The sequence below is a fragment of the Otolemur garnettii genome, unplaced genomic scaffold (assembly GCF_000181295.1).
Source record: "Otolemur garnettii isolate 467f Iridium unplaced genomic scaffold, OtoGar3 scaffold00007, whole genome shotgun sequence".
Lineage (NCBI taxonomy): Eukaryota > Metazoa > Chordata > Mammalia > Primates > Galagidae > Otolemur > Otolemur garnettii.
Window position 1 is genome coordinate 13,601,351 of NW_003852402.1, and position 11,820 is coordinate 13,613,170.

The 11,820-nt window shown below is 40.0% G+C and overlaps 1 protein-coding gene across 2 annotated transcripts in view; it reads left to right on the forward strand.

The window, feature by feature from the left end:
* The window catches only part of LARGE1 (LARGE xylosyl- and glucuronyltransferase 1), a 514,791-nt gene that overhangs the window by 429,417 nt on the left and 73,554 nt on the right, over positions 1 to 11,820 (forward strand). For both annotated transcript variants that reach the window (XM_012801262.2, XM_023509378.1), the window contains exons 9-10: positions 1,243 to 1,355; positions 3,497 to 3,622. In XM_012801262.2, coding sequence (XP_012656716.1) covers positions 1,243 to 1,355; positions 3,497 to 3,622 — 239 coding nt within the window. The remainder of the gene's footprint in view (positions 1 to 1,242; positions 1,356 to 3,496; positions 3,623 to 11,820) is intronic.

The window sequence follows — 11,820 nt, forward strand, 5'->3', positions numbered from 1 at the left end:
GCCACCTGCCTCATTGCTGAATATCACCATGGTCACCGTCCAAGGTCTCCCCTTGGCCATCTGGTGACCATAGCGATATTCGGTAATGAGGTAGGGAGCACTTTTTCTAGGATGAGTTCTCAAACTTAATTGTCCAACCTCGTACAATGACAGATCTGATGGCCATTCCATAAAGAGTTCCAAAATTGTTTTGACAGGCAGACTAGGCACTGGTGTCCGAGCATAGCTCCCCAAGGGGAGTACCTGGCAGGTGACCATAGTGATGTTCAGCAAGGAGGTATAAGCACTTTTTCCATGTTGAGTTGATGAACTTAATTTTCTGACCTAATATGCAATGAGAATTTCCTTCCCTAAACAATCCCCCATTTATCCCAAGTCCCTCTCCATAAAAACTAACAACAAAAAAAAAAAAGAAGACGAAGAAGAAAGAAAGCAGCAAGGAGTAGAACCAACCTCTTATTTTTTGTTTCCTATGAGCTTTTGAAGCTCCGCTTACAGATACAATGTCAGCATTGCCTTCCCCAATAAGTGCTGATTGTGAGTGGGTTGAAGAAGACTCTGGTGACATGGGGAACATTGAGACAGACCCACATGGTAATTGTCAAGCAAATTGGCAAAATAGTACCCAGAATAAAGTCCCAGAGGAGCTAATTTTTATCTGTACTAATAAACAGCGTATATTACACGAATGTCATCTATCAACCAACCCTAGCTAGGTTGTCATATCTCTGGGGAAAAGCACAGGAGAGAACCTAATGCTTTTAACAAATATACTGTGTACCAGGTGCAGAGCTAGGATTTCATTGTTGTGTTAAATACACATAACATACATTTACCATTTTAGCCATATTTATGTGTACAATTGGGCAGCAACAAGTCCACTCACCCTGTTGTGCAGACTTTACCGCTGTCCCATCTCTGGGAAGTACTGGGCTCTTTTCGTTCATCTCACTTAATCCTCATAACAACGCTTTGCTGCCTGTGTTCCTGTTCTCCATACGATGAGGATGTCCAGGGAGATGTTCTAGTCTCCTCCCAAGCAGCTGGCAGCCCGAGGCCTGACCCCAGGTATTTTCATCTCCGAAGTGTGCCCATAGAGTGGAGCCTCTCGGGGAGAACTTTGAGAGGGAAGAGTTATACACAGCAAGGCTTAGGACTCTTCTCTGCATGAGACCTCGTCCTCGGGAGGCTGTGGCTTTCCGTCTTAATGCCGTTTTTGTTCTATCCTTTGCTGTTGCCCAGGGGTGATCCTGCTGCTCCTGGATAAGCTGCGGAAGATGAAATGGGAGCAGATGTGGAGGCTGACGGCGGAGAGAGAGCTCATGGGCATGCTGTCTACATCCTTAGCTGACCAGGTGAGCAGCCACCTGAGCACTCTGGGGTTGTTTCTTCAAAGACACATAAAAGGAGATGAGTCGAATTATTTTTCTACCTGTTGTGTGACTCTGTCCAAGTGGACAGAGCTGCCCTGTACTTGACATTCTAAGACAAGAACTCACTAGTTCATTCCCTTTGGTCATTCATTTGTTCACCCAGCAGACTTTCCCTGAACACTGTGTACGCCAGAGGCCGTGATCAGAAAGAGGATGACAGGGATGCGGCGCTCTGCCCTGCAGAGCTCATAGTTTGTTGACCAGAATCATAAGGAGAGTGCAGTCAGCTTTAGTCAGAGGAGGGCACCTTTTCACGGGCAGTGTGGTTTGCACAGCAGCTGCTCTCTGAGACCCTGGGGTGCCACACTGTATTTCCCACATAAGGTTCCATTTGCCTGTCTGGCAAACCCAGTCTCACTTTTATTTAATCCAAGCTTTTTGTTTAGAACCTATACTGGTCACCCTATAGTCAAGGGAAATGAATTTAACTAGAAAGGACAAAACACCTGACTCTAGAAATCACCTTACTCTAGAAATCACCTTGTTATCCAGACAATCTGAAGAGGTTCTTGAACTTCACCAAACTAGTCTAAGTATTTATTTATTTTTATTTAATTACTTGTTTATCTATTTTGAGGCAGAGTCTTACTCTGTCACCATGGGGAGAGTGCTGTGCTGGTGTCATAGCTCACAACAACCTCAAACTCTTGAACTTAAACGATCCTCTTGCCTCAGCCTCCTGACTAGCTGGGACTACAGGCACCCACCACAATGCCCAGCTGTTTTTGGAGACAGGGTCTGGCTCTTGCTCAGGCTGATCTTGAACTCCTGAGCTCAAACAATCCACCCACCTGGGCTTCCCGGAGTGCTACAATTACAGGCATGCACCACTGCGCCCACCCAACAAGTATTTAGTTTAAAAAGCAGCATTTCTCACTTTAACTAGGAAAAAGGAAGGGTTTGAATCATTGACCTTGGATGTACCAGGATCACCATTTAGATTTTGGTATTCCGGTGGTATTGGTCGTTATGGGGAAACACGAAGATGATTTCTCTGGGCTTTCTGCAATTCATCCTTGCCTTTTCATCCCAAGAACAAGCTCACCATGCACATTTTTGTTCAATGTTCAATGGCCCAGTTTGTTGAATTCCTGCAAAGTTTTCTAATACAGAGGAAACAAGAAACTCTATAAGGTTACTTTGCTATTTTTTTGAAGCATTAATCATTCTGTATTTCCCAAGAAACCCAGAAACTGATTTCCTTTTCCAACCATATTTAATGAATGAATTAAAAAAAAAAAAAAAAGCATTACCCAGGGAGAGCTGTTTTAAACTGGAGGGGGAAAGTGTCTGCCATCCTCATAATTTAAGACAGGTCACAATGACTTGATTATGTCCCCAAAAGCTAGCCATTGTATGTCCATGTCCACTGGGGATAGTCGTTCAGCCTTCTCCTGCAGAGAAGGCCCGTAATTCACCCCTGGCACCACCTGTCAGCAGCTAGTTAATGAGTACAGGCCAGTTTGAGAGCTTAGAGAGGAGCCCAAAGAGGTAAAACTCCCCCTAGACAAGTCAGAGTGGGATTTTGAAATGAGGATGTGTGCTGTGGGCACCGTGGCCTGCAGGAATCCAAGGAGCATCCATCACTGAATCCACAGAAAGCCCAGGGAAGCACTGCTGAAAGGGACAATCTGTAATTTGTCTCGGCCCCTGAATTAGCAGGGCTGCTTGTCATCACGCAGTTTCCTCCTCAGGAGCTCAGGATGGATGATACAGGGCTCCTGCATAGGCTGGGAAGAGGGGAAGGAAAGAGACCTCATTTATTATATGTCGGCTGAGGCAGGAAAGTCGCTTCCTGTCCGCCCCACGTGAACTAGCTGGATAGTGCTTTAGGAGACCCACCAGATCCTTGGGCTCCTGACCAGCCTGGGGCATTCTCCCCTTCTCTGTCCAAACATTGTGGCTTGGTTCCTAGAGATAATGAGCAAGAGAAATGCCCATCGGTACGAGCCAGCTGTGTTCAAAGCAAGGGGCCCAGAGGAAGCCCTTTAAGGGGGATACAGTGCCTTGGGAGCTGAACCCACCTGATTGTCTTCATGGTGTCTTTGGCTTTTGTCCTCCAGGATATTTTCAACGCTGTCATCAAACAAAACCCCTTCCTTGTCTACCAGCTGCCCTGCTTCTGGAATGTGCAGCTCTCAGACCATACCCGCTCCGAGCAGTGCTACAGGGATGTGTCTGATCTGAAGGTAGGTTCCCAAAAAGCTGTGCTGGCAGGTGGGGCACATCCCCAGGGGTGGAGTGAAGTGTCCACAGCTGGCAGAGGGAGGCTGAGTTGGAGGGAGCTCCCAGGGGCACAGACGGCTGGGAGCTTGCGTGCAGTGCTGTGAGAGAGAGACAGGCACAGGTAAGCAGAAAAAAACATTTTTCTTCCTTGTTTGTTTTTTTTTTTCCCCACCCTTCTGTGAGCTTTCTGGAAAGCCTAAAGTCTCCTGGCATGAGAACCACCCTGTATAGCTTCTCTTCTTGCCATCTGCTGCTGGCTGTTATGGTTCACGTCAGCTCTCCCAATCTATTTATTTAATTCAGGCAAAAACATTTATAGAGTCTACTCTGTGCTGGGTGCTGTAGAAGTAATGTGAGTAACTAACTTTCCTCTTACAATTCATTCAAGGCTTAACAGAGGAATGTATAAGGAAATAGGTGTAAAAAAAAAATAGTTGCTATGTTAAGTATGCTGGGGAGAGGGGTGACGCAAGCATAAATGTCTCATTCTCCCTGCAGAGAAGGGACAGTGACAGACACAATAGTGTTTAGGCACTATTATCTAGGCACCAGACATTGTGGTAGGACTTGTACAGAGATGAAGAGGACAAGGTGTAGTAGCTATCGACTGACATAGATAATGCTGCGTAACAAACTATTCTAATAGTCACCTAAGTCAACAACTGTTTGTTCAGTTCATGAATCTGTAAGTTGAATGCATGGTTCTGATTTTTAGTATCTTCACCAAATGTCTACGGTCAGCTTCAGATGAGATGGACTGTGGCAGCAACAACTTGGCTGTCCTCCAGTATTTCTCTGTCTTGTCAGCAGACCAGTCTGGGGTGTTCTCATGGAGAGGTAGAGGTGGCAGAGAAAACTCCAAAGCACAGGAGGAATCAAAGTATTGTTGCTAATGTCCCATTGGCCAACATTATCGTGTGGCTGAGCATAAAGTTAGGAGTGTGCCAGAATTCCCTAGCCACAGTGGGAGGAGTGAAGATTTGGCCACAGCTCTTAAACAACAGAACAAAGATTTGAACACAGGCCTGTCCAACACCAAGTGAATGTATTTGCCTCTCAGGTTGTTTCCAAGAGGGGATAGATAGATACATCTATACTTTCTTTCATTTAAAGTTCATATCCATTGTCCCTGGGACACTTCAATACCAATAATTGCAAATTGTAAATAAGAAAAAGCATCCCAAAGGTTGCTTTCCTAATAAGTTAATTTTTTCAGTTGGCTCCTGGTTCACATTCATGTGTGCATATTTGTGTCTTATTTATAATTGTAATACACATTGAAGTTGCTTCCTGCATTTAATTTGTTCCGTAAACATTTTCTGGGTCGGTCCCATGATGTTAATGGGCATCATATCTAGTGGTTACATAATCACCCATTACTTAGGCACTTCTCTGACCTTAATTGTTCTCAAATTTTTACAAATATGAATTGTGTCATAATGAACAGCTTTGTCTATAAAGCACTTTCCTTCCTTCACAATATTTTCACAGCTTACCTTGCCAAGCTGATTTAATTCTAAATCATAGAATTAAAAAGAAAGAACTTTTTTTTTAACTACACTTCAAATTTATTGCAAAATATTAGCAGTACTTCAAACAGAAGTGCCTCATTCATTCTTTCTGCAGAATTGATGCATTTCCTTCTATATATCTTGTACTTGTTAGATATAGGAAACTAGGTGATGTAGACAGCAGTGTTTCCAAAAATATCATGGACTAAGAAGTTGGGAGGGGATTAAAAACAATTTGTAGTGATTTGAAAGCGTAATTGATCAGTCCACAAAGTGAAGAAAGCAAAGGCCAGAAACAATGAGTATGAAACCAGAAGGTTAAACAAAGACAGGCTGGATGTTCGTTTGCCCTCGAGGGGTGATGTGCTCATCCCTGGCAGCTGTAAGATTGGTTTAAATTGGTATGATAAAAAATGTATTTAGTTTTTGTCTCTAGTTCTTGACACAGAGATCTTAAAATCCTGGAAATTTCCTAAGTGATAGAAGTGTCTTTTGTTAATTATATGAGCCCTTTTGGGGTCACATTTGGGTTTATGCTAAGAAGGTGACTTAGGGTAGGGCCTTTAGATGGTCTCAAGATGGGCTGGACACTAGAAAGATCAAGTGATTATGGATGGTGGGAAATTTTAGTCCTACCCACTGACCTCTGGGAAGGGAATGTGCCCTGGAGATTAAGCTCTGTGAAAACTCTTGAACAACAAGATTTGATGAGCTTCTCTGTTGGTGAACAACCTTGGTGCTTACGAGTGGAGGGCAGCTGATCCAGAGAGGTCATGCAAGCCTCACCACCTCCCCCGCCCCATACTCTCCTCTGTGTATGTCTTCTATCTAGCTGTTTCTGAGTTGTAGCCTTTATAGTAAACATAAGTAAAGCATTTTCTGGACTTCCGTGAGCCATTCTAGCAAATTATTCAGCATACAGAAAGTTTGTGAGAACCTTGATTTATAGCCGGGGTCAGTCAGAAGTGCAGGAAGCCCAGACTTGCAGTTGGCACCTGAAATGGGACAGCCTTGTGGAACTGAACCCTTCACCTGTGTGATCTGATGCTGTGTTCAGGTAGATAGTGTTAGAATTGGACTAAATTGTAGGACACTCAATTGGCATTGGACGATTGATTAGTGTGGGGGAAAAAAGAAAACACAGCATCAACTATCAGAAGTGTTCTGTGTGACAGTGTAGAAAAAGAATATTTTTCTCAGCAACTCTATAATGTATTATTCAAATGAGGGAGTGCTATCACGAGTTATAGGGACAATATACCTAAATTAAAATCAGGTGAAACTACGTGTGTGTGTATAAATACATGTATATAATCATTCTGTTGAAATGCTATGTATAGTATTTGAGTCCTGATAGGGGGTAAAAAACTATTAGAACACCCTCCCATAACATCTGAATCCATGAAAGGTAATATCTCCAGTGTATCAATAGTTAATAAAACTCATAGTATAAAAGACAATAGGCATTTCATCATTGGCTTCAGGTGGAATGAGGGAGAAATGTTTGCCCCAACAATATCTAATTTTTAGCCTAAGTTCATATTATTTGGGGAGCTAAAGTTACATGCACGGTGACAAGAGAGAAAAAAGATGCAAATTGTCCCGCCACATGACAGAAACAAACACAAATCTCATCTGAAGAATACTCTCAAAAATAAGCCTCCAGATTCATTTAGGGCAAGTTTCAGCAAAAGCGAGTTCTCAATCAGAAATCACTAGATGCACAAGAAAATAAGCTACCCCGAGAGAGGGCATCAACTGCAGACTGTAGAATTAAATCTCCAAGATTGCAGGTATTGAACTCATCAGATATGTTGAACTTGTGTATCTTTATTATGTTTAGAGAAGAAGAGAAATTGGAAGTAAGGTGGAGGATGCTTATAGACAAAACAGTCGTTTTGGATTAAATAGTATTTTTAGAAGTGAGAAATACATTTACTGAAATTAGAAATTAAATGCATGAGGTAAGCAGTAAATTAAACCTAGCTGAAGAGAGAATTAATAAACTGGAAGAGCTATCAGAAGAAATTACTCAACGTGCAGCACAGAATAAGCATTAGGAAAACTGAGAGAGAAGTTAAGAAGTCGGGATATATTTAATCAGAGTATCAGAAGATGATCAAGAGAAAATTGGAATCCAAGCCTATTTTCAATGTCTGAGAGACAATAACAAGTTGTAAATATAGCAAAACAAATTTTCCTTCATGAGGGAGGAATATTCAGAGGAGCAAAAATGAAGAGAATTTACCACAAATATATTTATGCAAAGAAACTACAAACAGAGAGAGGATATATAAAAGAAAATGATATTTGTTTGAAAAGGACATTGTGATGGGAATACATGTACCAGAATAAAGTATGTGCATAGTCAGGAGGGTAAAGGAAGACAAGATTTTTAAAGTAAAAGAAAAGAGAATTACATAATTGCTTTAAGATAATTGTCTTCAGCTACAAGGATCAACACCAAAGGTGATACCAGTCTGAGAGTAGGCAATTGCTGGGCAGATAGCCTCAGTATTTTTTTGTGTGTGTAAAGCTTTGATGACCTTTGTGCAAGGTTGTGGGTTTTGCAGTCTTTCGTGACCGTTTTTTAAATCAGGTGTTTATCCATGACAACCCTCTTGTAGCTCTTTTTGTCAAGATGTTTTAAACACAATTGCTTCATTTCTACCCTAATAACTTTCATGTCCTCCTCTTGATCAAGACCTTTCTTGGAAAACATCACTCCTGTATAATTTTGTAGTTAGGTCTTGTTTTTTGCTTTTTTTATTAAATCAAAAAGAGGTAGATCATGTATACGTTAATGCATTGAGGGAGTTACAGTGTGCTGATTTTATATACAATTTGAAATGCTTAAATGATACTGGTTGATATATCTCTCACCTCCTTTACTTAATTGTTGGATTAAGATTTTTATACTCTGTGCTTAATAGATCTGACATGTACCCTCCCATGCACCATAGGTGGGATCACACCTATGTAGTTAGGTTTTGTTGTTTCTTAATAACCAGGATAGACGTGTCCTGGATTTTGGGTCTGGTCCCATGTTGGAGGAAAAGGAAAGAGGTTGGACACCCCTGAAATCATCCTGATTTTTACCAAAGATAGATTAAGATAAATTTGTGAAATAAGTTTATATTTTAGTTTTATCATATTTTGCCTGCAAGTATGATGATTTGGCCACATATTAATTTTAGGTTTAAAAATCTCTTGAGGCTCAAAGGACAAACCAAGGCAGTCTTTAGATTTTACTTACTGTCTTAAGGCTCCTGGGCCTGCCAGGAAGTGACAATTTTTATTTATTCATGGGAAGGCTGAGAACCCTTAAAGTCAGGCATTTTATGCATATTCTCAAATATGACATTTTGGTAAAAGGGCCAGTTATATAACCAGTGTTTTCAATTGTACCCTGCCACAAAGAAAGAACAAATTTTTATTGAACTTATTCAAATAACCATATTGCCCTAAAACATAAGAACGCTCATGAATAGATTCCAAATTTTGAAGGGATCAAGTAGAAAGAAAAAGCAAATATTTCTGCCTCTGTTCATAAAGGTATACTTTACCAAATTGTAATAGCTTACATGTAACTCAAGAGAGAAAAATAATTCCTTAAATCCAGAAAACAAACCAACAATGTTTCAAATGAAGACCATAAAATCATTCGCTTTATCAGTTACTTAATCTCCTGTAATTAATTTTATTCAGCTTTATTTTTATTCATAGTTTCATAAATTCATCAATTTTTTATTAGTGCTCTGAAATTGTTTTTATAGTCCATTGATTTTAAAGTTATTAGAAAACTGTATTTATGAGTACTTGTTAGGGTCTTTCCTGAGTTGAATTATAAAGGCAAAAGAGAAGAATTCAAAACAATTTTGGTAGATGATAAAAAACTTAGAATAGCCATGGTTAAAAATCTGATAAAAGTTTATTATAATCAGCAGTTAACAAGGAAATTTAGGTTTGTGTGTGTAGCATACAACATAATACCCAGAATTGTAACATATAATATTAGGTTTTTAAGAGTTATATATAATTTTGAAGCAATTATGTCAGTAACATATTCATAAATGCAATTAGAAAAAGACCAAGTATGGGCCAGTTGTGGTGGCTTACACCTGTAACCCCTAGCACTCTGGGAAGCCGAGGCAGGTAGATTGCTTGAGCTCAGGAGTTCAAGACCAGCTTGAGCAAGAGCAAGACCCTGTCTCTATGAAAAAGTAGCTGGGCATTATGGGGGCTCCTGTAGTCACAGCTACTTGGGAGGCTGAGGCATAAGGATCACTTGAGCCCAAGAGTTTGAAGCTGCTGTGAGCTATGACTTTACAGCGTTCTAGCGAAGATAACAAAGACTCTGTCTCAAAAAAAAAAAAGAAAAAGTATAACTTATCATTGGAGAGTGTTTCATACAATTTATCAAGTATAACTAATCATTTACAATCACGATGAAAGCCACATTCTTTGATGCTCTCCGGAGGCCCAACTGGAATATTCCAAAGTTAATTTTAGTTTAAAAAGATATAATTTATATTTTCAATAATAATTAGAGGTTTTCCATGTAGAAATACTATATATTTCTGAAGAATTATTTCTGTGTATTTTATATTTTGTGTTGTGTTAACTTTAATTCTCTACTTGTTAATGGTATACAATGGATATTTGTACATTGAACTTTAATTCAAAAAAGAGAGAGAGAGAGAGAGAAGCTTGTCTGGACATTAAAAAAAAAAAAGAATAAAGTGAAAAAAAAAAAGATTTAATTTAGAATTTTGATATTGGAGAAGCCTACCAAAGATGTAAAATAAACAAATACTTCATCAAAACAGGATTGTAAGTCACTGTGAAATAATATTCATCTAACCAATATAATAGTCAAAACACTTAAAAGCAATACAGGAAGTTACGCAGAGGTACAAATGATAGCTCCTTCAAAGCTCAGTTTTCCTAAGTATTCAAAAACCTAACAAAGGCAACACAGAAATCTTTCTTGATAAATTTTGTGTTTTAGGCCAGCTACCAAAAAAGTAAGGAAAAACCTCCTACCATGTGATTGGGCCTCTTTATAGGAAGCCCATGTCCATTAAGTTGGAAATGGAGCCTGATGAAAAGGGCACATTAATCAGACATGAAGAGGGTATGTCCAAAGTTTTGAGTGTACACCATATTGTAAAGAAATGCAATTAAGAAAGCTGGTCCCTTGACCAGGGAATATATGACTTGTAGCAGCCGTATACATGGGAAAGTTTCCTGTTGCGTGAAACAGTTCAGACACATCAAGAAAAACCAAGAATCCAAATCAGGTCATGCTAGGGGAGGACATTGCTTTTCTGGACCTTCAAGATCAACATTTAGAGTCCGGTTATGGCAGCAGAATGAGAATGGGAGAAGAACGTTAAGAATGAGAGCTATGATCCCAGACCTTCTCAAGGAAAGCAGAGGAAGCTACAAGAAGGCAGTGAGGGATGACTTTCAAATCACCTGCCATGCCAGAAAGCAAAAGTTGACCTTCTGAAATATGAACCAGGGAAAGTTCAAGATGAAAACTCTAACTCAAGAAGTGAAATTGTGGCCAGGCATGGTGCTTCGTGCCTGGAATCCTAGCACTCTGGGAGGCCAAGGCAGAAGGATGGCTTGAGCTCTAGAGTTTGAGCCCAGCCTAAGCACGAGAGGACCCCCTCTCTACTAAAAATAAAGAAAAAGTTATGTGGGCACCGTGGTGCACATCTGTAGTCCTAGCTACTCAGGAGGCTGAGGCAGGAGGAACCCAAGAGTTTAAGGTTGCAGTAAGCTATGATGCCGCCACTGGACTCTAGCTGGGGCAACAGAGTCAGACTCTGTCTCAAAAAAAGAAAAGAAAGAAATTATTATTGTAAATGAAGAAGACAGCATTTCTCACCTGAAATTGGGAAAATTAAATAGCTCTCAGGAAGAAATGGGGCAGAAGTAGAAACTGTAGTTCAGAAGGTGCCTGTTAAAGAACAGATTTTAGAATTAAAAACCAAAACCTGTTGCAATCTTACTAAGAGCAGATCAATACTTTGAGAAAACCTTGTTGTTCTAACATAAGGGACCAAATTTTAGTTTTATATTAATGTATTTTTACTATCAAAATTCATTTTGTAGAAATACTTATAAATTAATTCTAGTTATAGCCAACTTGATCACTCAAAATTTCTTTCATAAATTCATTCCTTTTTTTTTTTTTTTAGAGACGGAGTCTCACTATATTGCCCTCAATAGAGTGCCATGGCATCACAGCTCACAGCAACTTCTAACTCTTGGGCTTAGGGGATTCTCTTGCCTCAGCCTCCCAAGTAGCTGGGACTATAGACCCCCGCCACAATGCCCAGCTATTTTTTGTTGCAGTTTGGCCAGGGCCGGGTTTGAACCCACCACCCTCAGTATGTGGGGCTGACACTCTACTCACTGAGCCACAGGCTCTGCCCCTACAAATTCACTCTTAACAAATCTTATTGTGACTTAATCAGACCTTGCAAGACATGCTTCAACTTTTCTGCTGTGTCCTAGATTTCCTCTTCCTAAATTAGCATTTTACTGACAATGTATCAGTAAAAAATCAGACAAAGAATCTTTTTTATATAAAATTACTATTTTTTATTTTTTAATTTTCTTACTGGCTCGGCGCC